At 36.2% G+C, this 23,238-nt stretch overlaps 1 protein-coding gene across 6 annotated transcripts in view; it reads right to left on the reverse strand.

Annotated features, from left to right (window-relative positions):
• Positions 1 to 23,238, reverse strand: part of LOC148955569 (uncharacterized) — a 195,404-nt gene that overhangs the window by 80,184 nt on the left and 91,982 nt on the right. The window contains exons 1-2 of one of the 6 annotated variants that reach the window (XM_089102887.1): positions 22,721 to 22,848; positions 3,613 to 4,449 (exon numbers count right to left, since the gene is read on the reverse strand). In XM_089102887.1, coding sequence (XP_088959013.1) covers positions 3,613 to 4,410 — 798 coding nt within the window. In that variant the 5' untranslated portion in view covers positions 4,411 to 4,449; positions 22,721 to 22,848. Of the gene's footprint in view, positions 1 to 3,612; positions 4,450 to 10,048; positions 10,066 to 17,744; positions 17,776 to 22,720; positions 22,849 to 23,238 lie in introns of those variants that run through there. The other 5 variants (XM_089102895.1, XM_089102909.1, XM_089102900.1 and 2 more) reach the window with 5 other exon arrangements.

The raw sequence follows: 23,238 nt of genomic DNA on the forward strand, positions 1-23,238 counted from the left end.
GTATTTAAATTGTTGTTTTTTGGGGTTTAGGGGGGAGGTACCTAGGTTAGGTTACGTATTTAATATATGGTATACTTTGCCCCCACCTCCCCCCTAATGTGCAAATATAGAGCCCAAATTTGTTCCTAAACTATTATATATTCATCCTATTTTATTTTATTTCATTAGCATTAACCGAACTAGCACTATATATAAGAGCCCGGTTAATAGAACAGTACCAAAAAAAGTAGAGATTTAAAGACATTTTACAGGTTCTAATTTTCCTGTTGGATATCAGTCCTCGACGGCAAGAGAAAGTTAGTCAAAAGCCGTAAAAAAAACGTCACCAGTTCGCCGAGCCAGTGAGAAGATAATGTAAAAACAGAGAGATAAGACAAAACATCCAAGATGCATATACTATCACGTGCCTTAGGTACGAAAAGCCTAAGAAGTTGAAGACCTCATCACCAAATTCATGACTTAATCATAATTAGTTAATCTACGGTACTAGTACATTAAACGGACACTTTTATTGACTGTAAATGGAATGTCAAACGGGAGATGCTACAGATACCGGGACAGATACCCGGTACTAAAGCAGTTGTTGGAGTGGAATTGATTGAAACGGGTGATCTAATATGAATGTTAAAATTACAATTTGGGATTTACCATTTATGCAATTCTTATAATTTTGTTCATAAACCATTATAACCGGGTATCTCTCTCTGGTTAGGTTAGATTACGTATTTAATATATGGTATGCTTTACTCCCCCCCCCCTTATGCGCAAATATATAGCCCAAATTTGTTTTTAATCTATTATATATTAATCCTATTTTATTTTATTTCATTAGCATTAACCAAACTTGACTTCTTCAGCAGTATATAGAAGTGTCCGTATAATGCACCAGTACCGAATCTACTTTCCGGTTACTCTTAATCGTGATAGACTTCCTGTATCATCGATGAAGAAAACTTCGAGATTTCCTTTCAACTTCGATTTTTTTTCTAAGCTAAATTATATTATCTATAATCCCCACAAGTTTTCTTCAGGTAATAAAATAAAGTAATCCAATATTTCAACAATACAAAATTCTAGTTAAATGGTTTACTGCATACTAGGCAAGTGCTCAAACACTGAGCTAGATGTGTCCTTGTTCAAGGTCTCTTTGAACAGTATTATAGGCCTGGTAGGTAGTAAAGGCTTAGGAAGGTTGAAGACCCCAACCCTAAATTAATGACTTATTTCTAATAAGCGTAACTTATTTATGAATCAACCAAAGATTTACAGATAACGATGTCGAATGGACTTTTTTATCTATGAAATTACCACGTTCAATGGTTGTGCTTGCATCACACTGAACGTTAGCTTCATTGCGTTCTTTTAATTGAAAAATAAATCGGTCTGAACGAAGCTTGAAATTGGGAGAAAACACACAAAGCTTTAATTATATCCAACTCCTTTGTACATTTAAATTCTTTTTAATTTGTGACGTAGTTAGAGTAGCGTCTTTGATGTCAAGCTAAAGAAAATGGATAAGGTAGCAATTTTTTATATGAGGCAATACCCAAGCAACAATTTTCAATAACAACTACAGTTTTTGTCTCTGGACCTAATTCTCCGTTTTTTTCTGTTCTTTTTTGAATTCTCATGTTTCACGAACTTCGCGGTGTTCTTATACCCCCCACGGAAAATACCCCCCCCCCCCCCCGTGGAAAATAAGGTTTTCCAAATTTGAGAATTTTATTTGAGTTATATTTTTTAATTTCCGTAGGGGGAAGGAATTTTGGTACTTGTTTATTAGCGCCAGTCACTCAAGTTTCCGCTGTGTAAAATTCGAAAACACACCGGTTTTTTCGTTCGCCTTCGCTCGTTCTTCGTTTTTTCGTTCTTCGCTACTTTAGAAATAAATTTGGGCTATAGATTTGCACATTAGGATAAGTATATTAGGTATAAGTATAGTGGGTCTGCATGCAAAATGTGTTTGGTACAATTATTCCACATATTAGATGGATAGATAGATAGATAAGTGTATTTAAAAGCCAAATATACGGCCATGAACACAGCAAAATAACATAAATTGAAGGCAAAAATAACATAAACTTTGATCAGCGATCTTCATAAAACACAAATGAAACACTAGGTTAACCTAATAATAGTACCTAATGCTTAGAAAAACGGTCATTGAAAAAAAAAACACTTAACACTTGGAAAAAACAATTAAATGAAACATTAAATTTACTTTATACTGGGACTTTTTTTTAATTAACAAAATTTCCAGATACCTCGCAATAATTATGTAATTTTTTAGTGGCCATATACCTAGAAAGAATTGTTTTCTGACTTCAAACTGTCCAAATACTTTACCCCCCCCTTATGTGCAAATAAATAGCCCTAATTATATATTTCCCATATATTTTGTCACTTGTCTTTGTCTTGTCTCACGCTAAGATGAAAAAAAACTAACGAAGAAACCGATTTTTTTTCGAGTTTTACACAGCGTAAACTTGAGTGAATGGCGCATAATGCACCAGTACCAAAATTCCTTCCCCCTACGAATATTAAAAAAAAATAAAACTAAAAAAAAAATCAGCAAAAAAGGGGGTATTCCCGGGGGGGGGGGTATTTTCTGGGGGTTAATCGCCAAAGGATAAACGCCTAGAACCGTTCTTCACAGGTCTCAAGTCCTTTGCCACCAGAGAACAGATATCAAAAATTAGCCAAAGTAGTAAATTATGTAGCAAATTAATTGATTTTTGCAAAAAGTAATAAAATGTAGCGATTTTGAAAGCACGGAACTGTTAATGGATGAGATAGGGGCAAACGATACTGAATATTTGGTTATTTTGTGATAGATGTTAACAGTCCTCTTGGTAAGTTGTTTCGTGTTGAAGTGCAGGGTTGTTGACAGTGGCATAACTTCGTCAAAATCCTCGGGGGGCGGGGGGGGAGCAAAATTGGATCCAATTATCCAATTTCAACTGAAAATGTGAGCAAAACTGAAAAATGAGCCATATAATACTATAAAAGTAAAGACGTACTATAGAAAACTGAACCGTTTCTGTGAATACTTGAATTATGGTGGCTTATCTTAATTTTGACAAGATTTTGAAGAAACAAGTTTCAACAGGGGGGGGAGGGGCAAACCGAGGTATGGGAGGGACAGTTACCCCTCTCTGCCTCATGGGAAATTACGCCCTAGTTGTTGACATGTGTTGAATAGTTATCATTAATTATTAACAGATTAGCACAACATTAACAGATATCAGTAACGTGTCGTAAATTAAAGATGACCTATGGACAAATACCTTTATAGATGCTGATATGATCTTCCGTAAAGTTCCTGCAATTAGTTGTAAGATGTTTCAATTATACCCACACGTGAAGATCTTCCTTCTGAGGGTTCTAGAATGTTTTCTCATACACCATTCTTTGGACTAAACACAGTTCATAATTTTCCTTTTTTTTGCATAGACCTACTATGATATCTATTATTTCTGCTTAAAGAATGCAATTTTATATTACATTTTGTCATGTAGAAATTCTACTTTTTCAGTCGTTCTTTTATGCTAAAATAGAGCAAACACTTATTTGATAAAAAGAAAGACATAAAAAAGAGGAAAATCTACTCACCTCGTATTGCGGTCTTTGATAGGAATAATTTTGTAGTGATAGATCACTTATGTGGCCTTCTTGCCTACTGGGTGGAGCTTGTAAAGGGGGTCCTTCTACTGTGACGCCTTGCTGACCAACAGCATTGGGCCTCCCACTATCTTCGGATCCTGAAGCTCGTTTACGTTTAGGTCCGTTGCTAGCTAAAGAGGCCATCGCAGATTCATAGACCCCCATTGGAAGGGGCATCATAAGAGGTGACCAAACAGGGAGGGATAAATCAGGATTACTGGTGTTAACTATACTGTTACGATACATATAAGGCGGTCTCTGGTTAGATGCCTCTGACGTAGGTGGACTTTCAGGTCGCTTTGTATTGGCTTGAACTGAGGTAGGTTGAGGAGTTTTGGGAGGAGGGGGATGAGGAATACGTGGTACAACTTCTGGCTCTGCCTGACCATCTTCGTCAACCAGTCCTTTCACTTTTAGCGCGGCAGCAACTTTTAACAAAGAAGGCAGGTGCTCATGCTCCACATTCACTTCTCCACGATACATGTATTCAAGAATTGCACGTATTTCCGCGTACTGAATGTCTTTGAAAACGACAATTGGATGCGAGCACGTGTTTTCTAAGAAAAGTGACTGGAAGTACGTGGAACAGGCGGCCAAAACCATTTTGTGGCATTTTATCGAAGCCCCGCCGCAAGCAAGTGTGACGTCGGTAAATGCTTCTGTTTGGAGGAGTTGATCAAAAACTGCCAGCAAATTCGATCTGTGATCGTTCCATCTTAGGCAGTATTGTTGCCCATTTGCCCCCATCTTTAAGAGGTAGTCCAAGTCCGGCAATTGTTCATTGATCTAAAAATACAAATACAATCATACAGGATTGAATCTACAATATTCTGGAAGAGAAAGACAAGGTTAAGTGGGAGGTTGTATTCTACTAGCAATGACTTTACCTGATAATTTGTCCCAGATCCCATCTCCTGTACCTCTGAGCCGGCCTTGAATTCTACATTCTCATAATCAATACACTACCATTGACAATGTAAAGAGCCATGTATCTCGTATGCTATTGCTTTCTTTTTTCTTTTGAATTTTCCCCCTCGGGGCACGACATAGAATGTATGGACGCTTGTTTGATTGTTCTTTTAAAAGGAGTGTAGTCTGACGTCCCCTAACGATCCATGCGCCCAAGGGCACCCCAAGGCCCCAGATTGCACCACGACAAAATTTCAATATAGCTAGTTTGACCAAAACGATCAAAAGTCACAAGAACTGTACCTCCAGGAACAAAATGACAAGTGAAGCCCCTGAGATAAAAATGACAAGTGAAGCCTCTGAGATAAGGGCCATCTTTCGACTCAAGATCTTACAGGTTATTTAAGAATTTGTCCCAAATAATTAAAGATTGATGATTGAATAATGCTAGGATTGCTATATAGTTTCTACAAATAGTATTTGAGGGTTTCTGAGCTTGCAAATTAAAAATATGAGGCTTATATTCCAATCAAGAGGTTAAAAATCACACCATATACAGAGCATTTGTCAGAAATGACGGACATGTTAAGCATTCGTAAATTTTGTAAATTTCCCTGTAATAATTTCATAAATATTGCTGGAGATCCCCCAGTGTCTATGGGTATATTGTATTATATTCACTAGTTATGGGTATATTCACTAATTGACTGTAAAATCTGAGGCTAATCAAACAGTTCGTGGTAACGAACTGCAAGTAAGTAGCGATGCGGCTTATTAGTAGCCAAAACTGTAAGAGACAGTCTTGATAATAATATATACATCAAAAGAATCGAATTTTGATGTTTATTCGAAATAGATAAAATTCATGAAGTTTCTTTTGCATCACTAAAAGTTACGAGCCTGCGGATGCGTCTTTTTTTGTTTGTTTTCCTCAGGGGTGGTCGTATCGAACCAGCGATCCTAGAGGATCAGCAGAGGGCTGATTTGGTCAGAAATCAGAAGTTCCAATGCCATTTTTAAGTGATCAAAAATATTGGAGGGTAGCTAGCCCCCCTACCACCCCCCATTTTATCCAAAATTGTCCGATCAAAACTTTGAGATAACCATTTTCTTCAGCATGGTCGGAAGATCTAATAGCTAAATTTTGAGGATGACTTGATCCTTCACAGCCCCTAGGGAAAGGGCTGCAAGTTATGATCTTTGCCTGTTGCTTACATATAGTAATGGCTATTGGGAAGCATAAAGATATTTTTTTTTTGGGGGGGGGAGGATTTTCTGGTTTGGGCACTTACGTGGGAGGATCTTTCTATGGAGGAGTTTTCGTGGGGAATTTTCCATGGGAGTGGAGCTGAATTTCCCAGCATTAATAAAAACTAACAGAAATTAAATAAGAAACACAAGTTTTTTTCAACTGAAAATAAGGAGCGATATTAAAACTTAAAAAGAACGGAAATTATTACGTACATGAGGGGGTAAACCCCTCCTCAGTACCTCACTCTTTACGCTACAGTATTTTTCGAATTTGTAAAAAGCTTATATAAAGAGTCATTCTTAAATAATTAGAACAAAAGTCAAACTTTAGCGTAAAGAGCGAGGTATTGAGGAGGGGCACCCCCTTATATGCGTAATAGTTTCTGTTTTAAGTTTTAATGTTGCTCCTTACTTTCAGCTGAAAAAACTTGTCTTTTTTTTATTCAATAGTACAAGAAAGACGTCAAAAACCAGCACAAGGTAAGTTGAATTTATGCAAGGATTTTCATTACGGTGGCGCCAATTCACGAAAATGTGAGGGGGGGCAAGATATTTTTTATAATCTAGGAAGGGGTATTTTGTTTATTTTTCAATTTTTTCTGATGAAAATACCATAAAAGTATATTTTTCAACTAAAATATCAATAAAGGTGTCTAAAAAACTAGAGGGAGCAAAAAATTTATAAAAGAAAGAAAAGAAGAAGAATTTAAAATAGGATGTCGTAATAATAAGAAAAAGTACGACGGGGTGGGGGGTGGGGGGTAAATGCAATGTTTCAACACGCATGATCGGATGTTCGTAGTCCCTCCTACGCCAACCAAACCCCAACTTGGCCCAAATACACGTGCTGTACCTCTTTCGGCTCGGACATTCTTAAATTCTATTTAAGGCGGGGATCTGAAACCACCTGGTAATGAAAGGTTTCTATTATTGTTATGAACAGATATTGATAAATAGATTTAATGCTTTGTTTAACACCTTTAAAATTACAAAGAAACGAAAACACCAACATGGTTTCCACGGAAAAAATGAACAATTTCTTAGAATAAACACATTGTTATAATCCAAATAGTTTTACTAATTTGAAAGAACAGTTATTTTCCGTCACCGTTTTTTTTTTTTTTTTTAATTTCGTTTCATTCAAAAATTTTAAAAGCTGAAAGCTAAACAAAACGTTCAAAACGCTAATTAGGAATTTTATTAGTTTCGTATAAAGCACAGATGGCACTCTCCCAGCAGCCCACCTCCTTCTATCCGTTTCAAGTTAGACTATATTATCCATTTTAATTTCTATCGTTTTAGGTTTCATACTTTTATTCATAGTAATTTACGCTTTACTTTAAGTTTGTCGTGTCATTTACCTTTATTTTTACTCGGTTTCTATTATACCTCTGTATAATAAAAATATTATAAAAATTTTATAATAAAAATCTGTCTTTTATTATACCTTTATTTCAAAACAGTTTCGAATTAATTTGCAATGTAAATGCAAGCCCCCTATCACAAAGTTTGCTTTTAAAACATATTCTGATTCAAAACCTTTCGTTCTTTTAACTGGCTTAAACTTTCATACAAAAGAACCAATCAGACTTTGCGCTCCTTTTACTGGCCCGATATTTGCCATACCAACAATAGGTAAATACAAATAAGGCAAAAAAAAAATATCAGGTCAAAAAACGAAATTTGACTGTCTCACAACTTCATTTTTTAAAACAATAAAAAACTTTAGCGTAAAGAGCGAGGCGTTGAGGAGAGGACAGCCCCAGCTCCTTTCATATATGGAATAATTTCTGTTCGTTTTTAGTTTTAATGCCGCTTCTTATTTTCAGTAAAAAAAAACAACTTGTTTTTCTTTGTTTAATCTGGTAAAGAATGTGACCATTGGCGACACAGAATAAACCAATGAAGTTAAAACATACTTTTTGACACGGAAGTGGAAGACAGATATCTCTCCTTTTCTCTTTGCTCCTAGTGTCCAATTTATTGGCTAAGTACTGCAAAGAGGCAAGAAATCGAGCCTCCATAAATAAACAAAAAATGAAGGTATTGAAGTTGTTTTCAATAGGTTTTGTATTAAACAAGTTGGCAATGAAAATGTTGATTTATATAAGACAAAAAAAGATTCTGGTTCCGAGACTTGAAATAAAATTGAATTTTGATTTAGTAAAGCTTTAGATATTTTAGCGGGGAGAATTTTTTCCTTGTAAAAGTAGCTGGTCTTATTTTGGAATGATTCTCTCTTAGGTGGCTATATTTTCGCTGTTTTTTTTTTACCCTTACTCATTCAGCAACATACTCTTTTCCTACCCAAATGGGTTGGGAAGAAGTCGTAAGAAAGCATAGGAAATTGGAAGTTCTTGGTAGATTGTAAAGAGGGAGGCTTAGAATAGATTGGGATGGAAGAGGAGGGAGTGCAGCTGTGTCGGCCCCAGGCGGCTTGATGCTGCAGTGATTTGCTAGTAGTAGTAATATAGCCGTTTACTTCTACGTGGAGTCAGAGTCAGATCTAAGATTGTGGAGATGAGTACAAAGATTGCAGAGTAAAAAAATGGGTCATTTTTCACACCACATCAAAAAATGATGTGGGATCATTTTTCAAGCGACTTTGGACCCCTGATTCGAAGCTATAGAGATATCCTAGAATTATAGATCTACACGGTCGAAACTGTACAAGGTGTTGGAGAATTTTTCCAGAAGGAGCCCTACAGAGCGGAGGGGTTTGACCAGAAATTACGTTTTTTAAGCCAGCATTTCCCGGGAGATCCTTTTGACTAAGATTGGACGAATCCCTCATATTCTTATGACAGCAGATAAACCAGCACCTGTTAGAGATTCGACATAGCAGCTTTTGTTTCACACTTCTCAGATTTCGTTCAATTTTACATTAACTTTCAACCCTTGTTCAGGTATTTAAAACCCCGCCCAATATCACTTTATAGCCGATTTTTTTTTTTTTCTACAGTTCCATGTAATTTGAAAAAAAGGAACAGGGACCTGCATTTGAGCCGTCCGGCTAAGAATTCTGTCGCAAAATGGAGGGGGCAGGATCAGAGGTGTATCGAAAATGTTTTTGTCCAATTCGTAACAACGTAACAAAAATGCATATAAACAAAATTTTATGCGTTCTTGAAAGTTTTTTGTATCCCCCCCCCACCCTAAAAAGATCCTCGCTACGGCCTTGGGCGGGATGCAGCTTCAAGATTTGGAAAGTTCATAAAAAATGCTCTAATGATAAATACAAGACAAAACACCAGTACACGTCGCTTCAAAAGCAGAAGAATGAAATTAATTAAAAAAAAACACGGTTGACAGATAAGAACTTTATGCTATAAGGTAGATTCTTTTAAACTAGTCCGATAGATTATTTTCACCATGTATTATACTGAAAGACTTCCGACATTAAAACATACCAAAATACAAAGTTTCAAAATTGATACGGGTCATCCATCATTGTTCACTACTTTAATTACAATGCTAACAAATATATAAAGATCAACTGCTGAGCTTTATACACGTCACTTGACTTAGAATGTATAAGAATGTAAAATAATATTATAAAAAGCTTTTTGGTCTCATATGAAAAAAAAGAAAGTTTCTAATGGTAGCAAAAAGTGTCCAAAATCACAAAAAGGCATGTACGCTACGCTTGATTCAATGGCTTACGACATGAGCGAAATGTTATAAGCAAAGACAATTCGTTGAACATGAGTTAATTTTGCCCGCTTACGAAGTTCAGTTTCGAAGCCACGAAACTGTACCTAAATAATAGAATCGGCACTGGGGCTAATTTCTATTCTACTTTCTTGTCGCGAAAGGACAGTATTCTGTAAACATTTACTACAACAACAACTACAAAATTTAGGTACAAAAACTTTCCTAGTCCTGTCTTGTTTTTTAACATCTTAATAAAACGCTAATTTATTTTAACATTTTTTATAACCTCCTTGACATTTTGAGAATCCTTTGTTTTTCTTGTGACTAGCCCTATAATATCGGCTTGTTTTTTTTTGCATTCTTTGCTTCGAAAATGCGAATTCGACCCATCTGAGCTTGCAATAGAAATTCAAAAATCAGCATTTGAGAAAGCCGCCTTGACTATCGTCTCCTAACAAAAACCCCTTTTTAACTAACACCCATTTTTTTTTTTTTTAATTAAACTATCTTCCATTCTAAAGCGTTTCTAATAATTTGGAAGGACATTTTGTAAATTAGGCACAGAACAGACCTGAGTTGGGTCTGTGAAAAAATCCTCGCAAATTCCAACAATATCCATAGCCAACAGAAAGGTAAAACGCTCGGGGTCAAACTGTTTATAAAGTGTAAAGATCGTCTCCCTTTCCGGCCGATCGATACCCTTTAACGGATCGCAAAAATTATGACCTAAGAAATGTCAAAAGTATCGTCCGGAGTTGCTAACTTTTTGGAAAGGGGGAGGAGCATCTGCGAATTATTCTGCGTTTTCAATTGGCAAATATCTGCTACATATTTTTCCTCTTCTTTTCCGTGGAAAAATATTGATACTGAAATGAAAATCGCTTTGGATCATAATATAGCAAGATTTAGGCATTTTATCAAATCAGGTAAGGTTATGTTATATTTTTCTATATATAAAATTGTTTAGATCACAAGACTTGCGCATAAGGACTAACAAAACGAACAAGATTTGTTTAATATGTTTGTATTTTTAAGCGGGTATAAGCAAGGCCGTATCCAGGGGGAGGGGGCTTGAGCCCCCCCCCCCCACAAAATTTTTGTCTGACTCGTAAAAACGTAAAAAAATGATTATGAAAAAATTCTTGATGCGTTTCTTAAATTTTTTTTAAAAAAAACTCCCAGAAAAAAATCCTTTTGTAATCCCCCCCCAAAAAAAATCCTGGATACGGCCCAGGATATTAGAATAATCTAAACTACTCATGAAGGTATATAGACCCCATCTTTAGGAGCTCAACAGATCGTTGTTTGTCTAGAAAAGGGATTCGTGTGAAAACCCTAAATAAGTTTATTTTCTGTCAAAATTATCAAATCTTCCAAGAAGGAAGTATGGTTAGAACCAACCATAAAAAAGGAGGGTACTTATGTATTAGCTGGTACCCATGCGAGAAGTCAAGTTTGGTTAATGCTAATGAAACAAAACAAAATATGATGAAAATATAACTGTTTATAAACAAATTTGGGCTATATATTTGTACATTATAGGGGGGGGGGGGCGTAAAGCATAGCATATATTAAATAGGAAACCTAACCTAGGTACCTTTTGTCCCCCTAAACCCCAAGAAAACAATAGTTTAAATATGGTAAACGAAATGACAAACCACACTTTGCGATCCATTTCTATATTGACAGATACACGTTTGACTAGTTTCCTTTAGCATAATATATCGCGTGGGTACCAGCTAATACATAAGTACCAAAAGGAGAATTGTCCCTTCTCTGTCCTTGTGCGTAATAATGTCTACTTCTTACACATTACTGAGTGAATAAATACGAGAGCCACAAGGCAGACATGTAAAAAGGCCAAATAACAAATCTTTTTCTTTTGTATTACGAAAATCGCCAATAATCTCATTGGAAGAAGATGAACAAACAAAAATAAATTTATAAGCTCTGTCAGGATACAGAATCACTGCCATTTCAGCCAGAAGTCATAACTGGTATTTCTTACGGTTTTTTTGCAAAGTTCTACTCAAACTGATAATAAAAGGAGCCATGTATGAGAAAAAAGAAATTTTTTTTTGATTTTCCTGTCCATACTATAGACACGAAATGTTCACTCCTATTAATAGTAGAGTAGAACTACGTAGAACAAGGTGAAATAAAAGAGACACCCGGTCTATAGCTAAAACATTGATATACTTCTTCCGAATGTGAATAAATACACACTTTTAATTTGGCCTTTTTGTTTGTTGAACACATTTGGACTTCACTGGTACATAAACAAAGACACCATAGATCTTCCTTAGATTAGTATAAAGGACATTTGTGTTATGGGAAGTAGTTTTTCTCTTGAAATACTGAAAATATTAACATTTAAGGTATTGATACTTTACAACCAAACATTACCATACATCTTCCTTTAATATTTGAACCTATTTAATTGGACTTAAAAAATTTGGATTCTGAGCTGCTCATTTTTTGGTACTTGTCTGAGAACATCCTCAAGAATTACGCTGCTTAAAATCTGACAAAACCGGTTTGAATCGGTTATGATTTGCTTATTTTGAGTGAGAAAACTCCGACGTAGGTATATTTTAATTAAACATTTAATATTTAGAGGTGGTTAGGGGTTAGGTAAGTTAGGCATTTAAAATAGCGCGTTCTATGCGCAGGGGCGGATCCAGGATTTTTAGGGGGGCGCAAAATAGGTTGATCCGGAATTTTTTTTAGGGGGGGGGGCAAAATAGGTTGATCCGATAAACTTGCGTTAGGAGCAAGTTTAATTAATGCAAACTTGAGTTAATTAAGTAAATTACACTACTTTAGACTATGCTAGGGGGCAGGCGCCCCCTTCGCAATCCTGGATCCGCAACTGTCTGTGCGGCCTGTTTCCCATAATTCTTTGTCATAGTTTCCATAAATTTGCTTAATTTTGGTTACTTATGCATCCCTAGTTACAAGTCTAACCAGATTACTCTGAAAACTGAAAACTGAAGATAAAAACTTGACATTGTGTTAAAACCCAGTGTAATGTAATGGCAAAAGAAAGACTTGCCTAATCCACTGAGTCAGGGTTCTTCGCTGCACACAAAGGGGTTATGAACATTGGTCAAAATAACAAACATTTTTCTTCCTAGCCATCCATCATAAAAAAAATCCTCTAGTAATCCCATCTCCTAAAATTTCAACTGCATCCAACTATTTTGTAACTAAACTTCTTTTGACAGTTCATTTATTTGCTACTTGCAACTGTAGGCTTCAGTATTCACACAGTCAAAACGTTTAGGGGATGGCCATAAAATGCCTATACAAATGAGTACAGGGGGAATCTCCACATAAAATCAGTCTAAAGGACACGACCCTGCACATCTAAAAAATATTGACCTAAACACACTTTTCAGAAGAGGTAGGGGGGTTGGGCCACACCAGAAAAACGGATCCTTTAAGACAACGCTAAAATTTTGGCTTAGAGCATCAACGGATCAAGACTATACCGCGGCCGCGGCAGATCTGATTCTTGAATACAAAAGAATGGAAAAATTTAGACCCAAGGTTCATATTTTCACCTATTTTAACGTGTTTTCTCGAAGGTTTCTTGAGGGTACTTGGATGGGTCATGTGACTTTATTGCAAGCATGCGCGCTGTCCTCCAAGATTTGGATCAGTAGGACAAGGGAAGAAGAGTTTAAAATAATAAGTATGTACGAAACGAGAGTGCAGGAGTATTTTTTCTGTGAAGGGATTTTTTTTTCTGTGTTTTTTAGTTGTGGCTCTAGTGTTGGAACAAAACAAATCATTCATTTCTATTCGAACGGACGCCCACCTGCTATCACCTGGCGTATATCTCAGAACTCCGTGTGTGCGACACAGTCCAGCCACGATTGGCACAGCTTCCATCAAGTCCTGTCACGCTTGGCGAGCGCTACCTGGTGTACGTGATTTCCGGAAGTGGGCACCCCTCGGTTGTATTTCGTATCGAATTTTTGAAATCGACTTTAGATTTTTTATTAAAACATAATTCTTGGGCGAAAATCAAAGAAACTTGGACTAAAATCAGTTGCATTAAGAAAAAATAATGTTAGTCTTAGCCTTGAGATATTTAGCCGATCGTTAAATTTGACTTCAACAAATCTACGCACAGGCGAATTGGCTTGTACGAGATACAAAATCTAGTTTTTCTTCCTTCAGGAGATCAGCAAGTATATTTTGTTTTACATTTAATCCAAAAGCACTAACAACTTTAAACTTTCTGGAAACTGTTCGAAAACTGTTGTAGGACCTTTTTGCAATCGCTCAGCAAGAAATTAGCCTGAGGAGTAGAGCAATCCCTATGCTACCATTATTGCCTCCAACAAATCAGTTCTTTGAGAAAGAGTATATCCTGTCTCATATATAATTTCGGTTTTAATTTTTCATTTGATTTTAGTTAATTTTCTAATAAATCAGAGTACTGATAATATGGCCAATATAAATGTCCTGGGTTTCAACTCGAAATTTCCTTATTTAGTTTTTGAAGGAAAAAAGGCTTCATATTTCAGCAGCGTCAACCAAAAACTGTTTAGTTCATATATTCTGAATTTTGCACTTGGGCGATATACCTACTAAAAACGTACGGGTAAATTTCAACTGAGTAGGGAATATGATATGCGACTGAGACTGTTAAAAGGGGACTGAAACAGGACTTTCGTTGTCCAATTGCCACCGTAATTTCGGAGTAAGAGGAAATCAAGACTGCATCAATCGATTCGTCATGATATTTTACATGATAATAAGTTGATAGCTCAGTTTCGCTAATAATGCAACTTCCGTGTTATTATTCACCTGACGGTTTTGTGCACATTTGAGTCTTGTAAATTAGCGGCATGGATGCTTTAGTTTTATGAAATACTAGTTTGAGTACAAACCTATACTACAGTCACCCCACAGAAATCCTCACACGTAGCATACCACTACGAAAATAATATCTGAGACCGCGCTGGCTAAGCAAGATAACATGAAAGAAATATGATAAAGAAGAAAAAACTTTATCCTCAACATAACTATCCTAGTTTTTTTTCTTTACGCACATCTTTTTTTGGTATCATAGCACTATACGGATGGTTGAGAACCTCTGAACTTTCCTATTACTTTTATTTCCTACGCAGAACAGACGCAGCAATGCCCACCTTGCGAAAAGTGAGCTCTTGGATATGTAGACTCTGCAAAGGCCAAATGTAAAGTGAAATAGTAGCCATAATATGTGCATCGTTGTATTACGTATGACAATAGTACAGCTGTTGTAGCCTCAAGGTCACCAAAGTGTTGCTACCAGGTTGCCTTGGATTATTCTAACCTGAATGGCGGTAATCATTGCCCCAAACGAGACAGATTAGGCTAATGGTAACCAGGAATTAGTTTGCAACTTAGGACCTTTAAGCCTAACTTCGACAATTTGACGATTTTTTTTTCGAAAAAATAACGGTACTTATTTAGTAACCGATAAACACGCGAGAATTGTATTGCGAGAACAGATAGGCATTACCCGTCACTTATATAAGACGCTGTATAAACAAGGAGTTTTTTCTTCACTCCGGGAACTATATTTAAACTTTAGTTTTTTTGGGTTTAGGCGGAATAAAAGGTACCTAGGTTTGGTTAGGTTGAGTTACGTATTTAATATATGCTATACTTCAACCCCCCCTCCAATGTGCAAATATATACGCCAATTATGTTCATAAAATATTATATTTTCGTCCTATTTTGTTTTATTTCATTATCATTAATGAAACTTCACTTGTCGCGTGTTTATCGGTTACTAAATAAGTACCAAAATAACTGATGTTTCACAACAATTCAGATTGTTGTCAAACGGAGATCCTTAAAAGATTCAATCACAGAGAAACAGTGAATTAACTTATACACAATTTTTTGACACAAAAACAGTTAGCTCTTCTTACTTCAAAATTTCATTAAAAAAAAAAGCCAATCAAAAATTACAACATGGGTGAATACAACAACGGGTAATAAAGCGGAATTAATTAGCTTCCTTGCTGACATACGCTAAAGGAGCAATGTGATTGGATAAAAATAATATTATAAAAACAAACCAGCGGACTTTGTGCACGCTTTTTAACCCAAAACTTATAGGACGGTAATCTTTCCTTTCCCTGTGGTGCAATTCTGGAATTTTCCCAACTGCAATGGTGAAGCGAAATAGTTTCCATTATACTGTCTGGTGTAATATTAAGAATGAAGATTAAACTAGAAAAAATCTAATGTAAAGATCAGCAATTGAAGATGTCGTAAAGAATGACGCAAAGAAAGATTTAAGGGAAATGGAAACTTCCTTGGAGGGTGTAAAGAGCGAGGCTTTGAATAGATCAGGATCGAGGAGGAGCTTGCGTAGCTGTGTTAGCCTCAGGCGGCTTGGTCCTGTGGTGAGTTGTCAGTAGTAGTAGTAAATGAAGATTAACCTAACATAGGATACCTTAAGCCATCTTCCACATTATAATTTTTGATTCCCCTCAAATTTTTTTCGAAATAAACACCGATTAACCAAACTGGTTATGCAAAAATATAAAAACTGTCTCTTTTAACCTTCTTACCGTCAACTTGGATAATTTAGGACAAATTATTAAGATTAAAACCTATGGGTTTTTTTGTTTTTTTTTTAACTCCATCAGTAAAAAAATAACCTCTGATGCAGGAGGGATCACCCCCTAAGGTATCCTGTTTCAAAATGGGGTGAAAAGCTACTTCTATCTTTGCTAAATCTTGAAATAGATGTTAGAAAAATAACAACAAAAATGATGCTAATGCTTTTCTTTCTCCACCTGGAGAAAGAATACCTACTAAATTCTAGCAAAAAACAGGCATGGTTAAGTATAAAGAGAGCTCGTTCCAAACTGGAAAAAATTTCTATTTTGGGATTTCCTGGAAAACATGGCAACTTTTGGAATGATTAAAACCCACTTCAAACTTGTATGTTAATAGAGATAAAACTGTAATTGATTTCCGGAATCTATCAATTCAATTCCTTTAGAGAAAAAATTCACGGCACGACTGCTGGGGGCAATGGTTCATTTAGACGCTAAGGAAAATCTCAAAATTCTGGAAGTATGAAGAATTCTCTAAGGTTTTTCCGAAAGGGTGAAAAGTTCTTCGAAATTTTTTTGTTCAGTTCGTCCTTAGGGCTGCAGAGAAAATCTCCTCCCATGAAAGGAAGAATCAGGTTCGTTTAAGAGGTATTTTTAAAGAAGTATTTTAGCAGTAGTTTTATTTATTTTAGTAGTTGAAGTTCTCTAAAATGCCATATCTTCTAAAATTTCTTTTCAACTCCATGTTTTTTTTGTTTTGTTTTTTTTAAGCCCACAAGAAAAATTAGCTTCGTCTGAAATGCACAAATGACAGCTTTAACCTTAAATAAAGCTTTAATTTGAAAGGATTTAAAACAAACATCATTACTTAGTTGAGGAATATATAATCCCCAGATGTAGCCTACTGATATTCAGGGGCGAACCTACAACATTTTCATTGGGGGGGGGGGGCAAGAGGGGTCTACTTTCGGATATTCGAGGAGCATGGGCTATATAATATTTTTTTTCTCTAAATTACTGGGGGGGGGCAACTTCCCCCCTTTCCCCTCCCAAACGACACCCCTGCTTATATTTAAGGTGTTTAACATTTACTTCTGATCAATTTTCAATTCAACCTTTAAGGATTTTTGGTGAAAAAAAAAACTATACAAAAATTGAACCAAAAGAGGACGCGGTCCAAAATGACAAGAAAGCATTTGGAAGGTTCTGTTCAAACTAAAATAAAGTACATTCTGTAAATAAGTGCGTTCAAATTCAAATCAGTCCATCAAGTACGTTCAAAGGAACTAGTTTCAGAGAAATTTGTAAGAAATAAACAAAAATTTTGAGGTCACAAACTCGAGGTCACATTCATGATTTTGAGGTCACAAAATTTTGAGGTCACGATTCAAACTATTTACAAAGAAACTGAAACTGCGGAAAAAAAATCTAACTATAATTAGAAATTAGACGGAGAAGGGGGAAGCCTGAGTAAGCACCTGCAGTCCACAGCAAGTCCCCCCCCCCGTTGTCAGAAATCGAACGGATTTTTTAAACCAACATCATTACCTAGTTGAGGAATATGTAATACCCAAAAGTAGCCTAATTATACTTGAGGTGTTCAATCTTTACGTCAGGTTTCCCCCCTCCCCTAGCTTTTGTAAAATGGCGTCACTGGAAGGAACTATCACAAAAAAATAAAATCAAAAATACCTGAAGACCCACTTTTTGTGCATTTTGAATGAAAAGTTGAAATAACGGGCAGATTCGATATTTTACAGGAATCCTCAGAGGTTTTGGGTCTCTACCCCCCTGGATGAGGCAAAGTGGGCAGCTCTGCTGCTAAATTTCACCAAATACTACAAGTTATACTGACCTTAGTATACCTTTAGTACATTAATAGGATTATTCTGCCCTGCCCATAACCAAAAGGCGAGTCTAAAGTTGGGATAGGCTAAAAAGACATAAAAACTATAAAGGGTCAACTAGAGGAACCAACCAGAAAGAGTTGAGACTCATAAAATTGACAACCCCTCTGATTTAAAACTATGCAAAATGGGAAACTTATGCTTTCCAGAAAAAAAAGGGTGGCGGTACGAACAATTTTCAGTGATCATTGAGAGTTTGTAACGGGAATAATTGTACAATTCTGTCCGTTTAATTGGGAATAAGTTTTATTATGGTACCCCTTTTTTACATATGCAAATGTAGCCAAGAACCAATAAACTCCTACCTATAATTAGCTCCAGTTTAGACGGAATCTGATATTTTAGCTATATTTACTGTTTTTTAGTTTAAGACTTACACTATGTTTTTTAGAAAGGCGTGGCAACGTTTATTGGCTATTAAAAATGCAAAATACAAAAGAAAGGCTTTTTTTTAATGAAATAATTATGGATTAGCAGTGAATCCTTTTATTGTGCATGATTGTAAATAAACAATGAATACACCGATGTCGAGCCGGTGAATAAAAGAAAAAATTCTTAGTGATGTGCTAAAAGACAATGACCATGTACATTACTTTATTTCCTGAAATTGAGGGCAGATGCGGTTTTAGGAGGGGGCACTTGCATGGGCGCCCATATGGGGGGCTGAATGATACTGCCTTATTTTTATATTTTGTTCTGAGATTTCTATTATATAGCTTTAAAAGTGCCAATTAGATGAGGTTTGCCCCCCCCCCTGGCATTCAGCTTATGGGCACCCATGGGCACTTGCCCTGGGAGCAGAAGTTTTAGGGGCGCAAAATTTCAAATAAACAATCTAACGGTTATTGCCACTTTTTACTTTTATTAAAATAACGCACAGGGCGCAGTTGACAGTCAGTGTAAGCAAATTGAACCCAAATTTTCATTTTTCCTGTATCTTCAACACCATTCCTTGAAAATAAAAATAAGTACACGACTTTAATCAATATTAATGTTTTTTGTGATATTTTGCATTCAATTATTGTTAATAAATGAAAACTTATGTTGTCATTTATTAACATGGGAGACAGAGAGACATTTATTTTCATGGGAGACAGGGGGGGCATTAAACAAAATTTTAGCCCGGACACAAGAGAGGCCAGAGCCGCCTCTGATTGAGGGGCTTTTGAAAATGAGGCTCACAAAAATAACATGTCAATCAGAAGGTTAACAGTCTAATTCACGCAAAAAAGTCTTTAAATAAACACCGGACTTGGACTGACACACTCCAAATCCTTAGAGAATTATGAAGACATATGTAGGAATTATGAGAGGATTTAGGGGACACGAACATTATTTGGAGAGCACCACGACCTCCCAAGTTTAAAAATTTATCAGTACAAAATTCAAATTAGTAATGATAATAGGGTAAGATTTATTCACTTTGAACCCACCCCCGCAACATTATTGGATCTTCGACCACATTTAAGGGCTAGGCACACGCAGCTGATTTTGGGAACCGATTTCAGCATCATTGGACAAACGATAGCGGTAAGAAAAATTCGTTGAAAGAAAAATTTGTTGCGCGAGATTTTCAAAACAAAAAATCATGGACACAAATAGTCAACTGGAGTTTATTAATAGTTGCATGATTGATCTCAACTTAGTTCTCAGTTTACTTCTCAGCTCAGTAGCGGGGTCTTTCACCACAGACGTCTCTGGCTGACTATTTATTTGTATCTCTATTTTTTTATGATGATCATGATGAAAATCGGCGCTGATTTTGTAAATCGGCACCGAAAACTAGAAAAATTTTCAAGCTCAAATCGATGCCAATTTCTTTTAAAAATCGGCGCTGATTTGGAAATCAGTTCCCGCAATCAGCTACGTGTGCCCAGCCCTTAAAAGAAAAACTGCAATGATGCCTGTTCAGTAGGGTTTGAAGCTTTAAAAAGGGTGTTTTGGTCCAAATTTCTTAATTATTGTACATTGTAAAAAAAAGAAGTGGGTCTTCAGACAAGAATCGGACAGCTATAACCGCTCTAAGGAAACACAGGTCCAGCGTTAAGGGAGATTACAGATTATTTGTCCGTAGCGGGGGGGGGAGACATGGTTTAGGATTATTGCTGGGGATGTACCCCTGTTTAGCTCCTCTCAGCATATGTGTTGCTAACTATCTTGCATCTGATTACGACAACGCTAAAGCAAACAGAAATTAAATTTATGACAACGGCGATGTCGTCGATGACGGCATTATAAAGGATGACGCCCAATGTCTATAACATTGAAAAATGACAAGGGTGGCTACGTCAAGGGTCATTCCAGTCGGTACTAGCGTCATCATCATTCTTAAACATCGCTGATATCGACATTACCATCATTATCACCACCTAGCTCCTGCAAAGGTTTTCTCAGTTTCGCGTTCTCATCACTTTCGGTGTTTCTTCCCTTGACAACCCATGACGAGTTATCCAAATAGCAAGTTGTCCCGTTACGGCTTCTTCGACAACTGAATTTGGCAGGGTTTACATTTGCTATTTGAATTTCCGCATGAGGTTGGATTTTGCACGTTGACTTTCCTATATATTGAATTTACAGGATGCATAAACCCATGCACACTGAAAAGATGTTGACATAATGAGTCAATGCAAAATACGCTTTCCCTGTCGAATAAGTGTAACTCTAAGTCTCTAACATACAGGAACGAACGGTTTTTTTTTCCAGGGGCGGATCAAGGATTTTTTTTAGGGGCGGCGCAAAATAGGTTGATCCGATAAACTTGCATTAGGAGCAAGTGTAATTAACGCAATCTTGCGTTAATTAAGTAAATTACACTACTTTAAACTACGTTAGGGGGGCACCCCCCTCTCCCTGGATCCGCCACTGGTTTTTCCATAGAAAACATCAAATACTTCATCAGCTATGAGGTTTTGAGTTGTGCGTAAAATTTACATGCCATATAAAAAATATATCTTTACTGAGGAGTGGTGGGGAGAGGGGTTTGAGTGAAAACACAAAAGTAAGTTTTCATGCTATTTCTCCAACTTTTTTTAAGTGGAGGCGGAAGTCCCCTCCCCTAGTAGGCAGATAAGTAAAACAAATTGATGCATGGGGGGGAGGGAGGCAATCTCTTCATGGCTGGTTTCAAGGACCCCTTGGAATATTTGGAAAGTGCGCAAATGCAGTTTCTTTTATTTCAGATTCCCCTCCAGGAAATAGCCTGCATAAATACTCCTCTAAAAATTAACTTGTGGTGGGTAGGAGCAGTGGAGGTTCTAGGCTTGGACATGGGCAGCTGCCCCTGTCCCCATTTTTTCTGCCTTTTGACATTAAATTCATTTTATTTTATATTCTTATCTCCTATGGTAAATCTTGTCCCCCAGATTATGAGACCAAAAACCACTACTGGGTAGGACCCATCTGAATCAAGAGTCAGGTATATATATATATATATATATATATATATATATATATATATATATATATATATATATATATATATATATATACTTTTCAATGTATATATATGGTACTTTTCAATTAGCAAATATGCTTGTGCACTCCAACTGTGGAAAACAAAGAAGTACTATAAGGTGTAGGCCTAATAGGATTAAAGCTACTTATAAGACACAAATCAGATAGGGAAAAAAGATAGTTGACAATTACCTTCTCCACTCAATGCTCTTTCAAAATGTAATTATCACTGTAGTCACAATTGCATTCGAATCCCCCTCCTCTTTATAACCCTAGGCTATACAGAATAGTTTCCTAATTTTTAGGAATTGGCATCAATTTTTGTGCTTATTCCTCATCAACAGTTGAATAACAAAATAAATGAACAAAATCAACAGTATATTTGGTCTATATTTGGTTGTGTTGGGGAGGGGGGGGGGTCTGGGATGCAATTGCAATGACAGTGCCATTGAATGGGGAACTAAATAGCATATTCCTTTTCTAGTCTTATCTGATTTATGTCCTTAAGGCCAAGCAACCTTAACCCTTAATAGGCTTAGGCCTAGTCTAGCTATATGTAGCCAATAATAGCCAATGCCTCATCTCACCAACCAAGCAAGTAATTAAAACTAATTGAAATGACATTTAAATATGCTTTTATCAAATAAAAACTAGCCTACAAATAGGCATAGGCTAGAAGCCCATACACATAGGCCTAGCCTAGGCTATATCCAGGTCTAAGTCTTACTATTAGAAAAGAAGAAAAAAGAGAATAAATTTGATGTTACAATGCCCTAAGAAGGCTGGGTTATTCCTAGACTTTTAAATTATAAAGGACTACTATGCTTTACAATAAAGTCAATGCTCATCAAAAGGGCTAGGCCTAGGCCTAGGTCAATTTATTGAATGGTAAATGGAATTAGGCCTACGATACGAATGTTTTAGCCTAAAATCCATGGTTACAGAACATTTTAGCAATTCTTAGCTTTAAAACTTCCATATTTTTGTAACAGGAACCCACTAAGTTTAGGCATAATAAAATGGCCCTGACTAACATGAGGGGAATAATTGCTTTTATATTTTATAAAATAGCCAATATTTAAAAATTGTTTACACTAACATTCTTTTTAAGATTCCTTTAAATTTGCTTATTACTAGGCCTGTTTAAAAATTTTCACGCCTAATCTATAAAAAAAGGCCTAGTTTTTTTTTAAACTTTATCTCTTATAATAAACTAATCTATCACTCTCCTAATTAATAATAAAAAACGAATACATACCAGAATTCAATCCTACCCACAATCACAAGCACAAAATTGAAAATATTTACCTTACGCACATTCCTCAATCATTGTGGAAATGTTTTTTTGCTAATAAATAGCGCGCGAATACGCCATTTTTGTAGGCCTAGTACGCAACGCACAAACACAGCCTCGGTCGGCTGTGAACGAGGGATTGGACACGCCTTCTCGACCTTCACCCGCCCCGGCAAAATTATTCAAAAAAAAATATATTAATGAGCTTTAAAGACAATCACGACCTGAGAGTCATCTATCAAAATTAACAGGGAGATAGCCTGCTTTAGTAACAAAAATTGTCCTTTCAACAATTTTTTTTGTGGGTGCGTGTGTAAAAATGGAATGAAATAGGAAAAAAAAATATTATTTTCAAGAATGGATTAGGATGAGACCCAGGAGGGTAGACTAAGGACATTGTAGTTTGAAATTATCTACTTTGACCTCAATTTTTTTTTCTAAGTAGATGCTCGATTCTTTCGCGTAAACTTAAAGTCGAAGAAAAAAAAATGCTAGTGCTGTAATTCTTAGAGACAAGAGTTAGAAATTATGA

This window comes from Artemia sp. Qi Xiang Cuo, chromosome 2 (assembly GCF_049724085.1).
Source record: "Artemia sp. Qi Xiang Cuo chromosome 2, ASM4972408v1, whole genome shotgun sequence".
Taxonomy (NCBI): Eukaryota; Metazoa; Arthropoda; class Branchiopoda; order Anostraca; family Artemiidae; genus Artemia; species Artemia sp. Qi Xiang Cuo.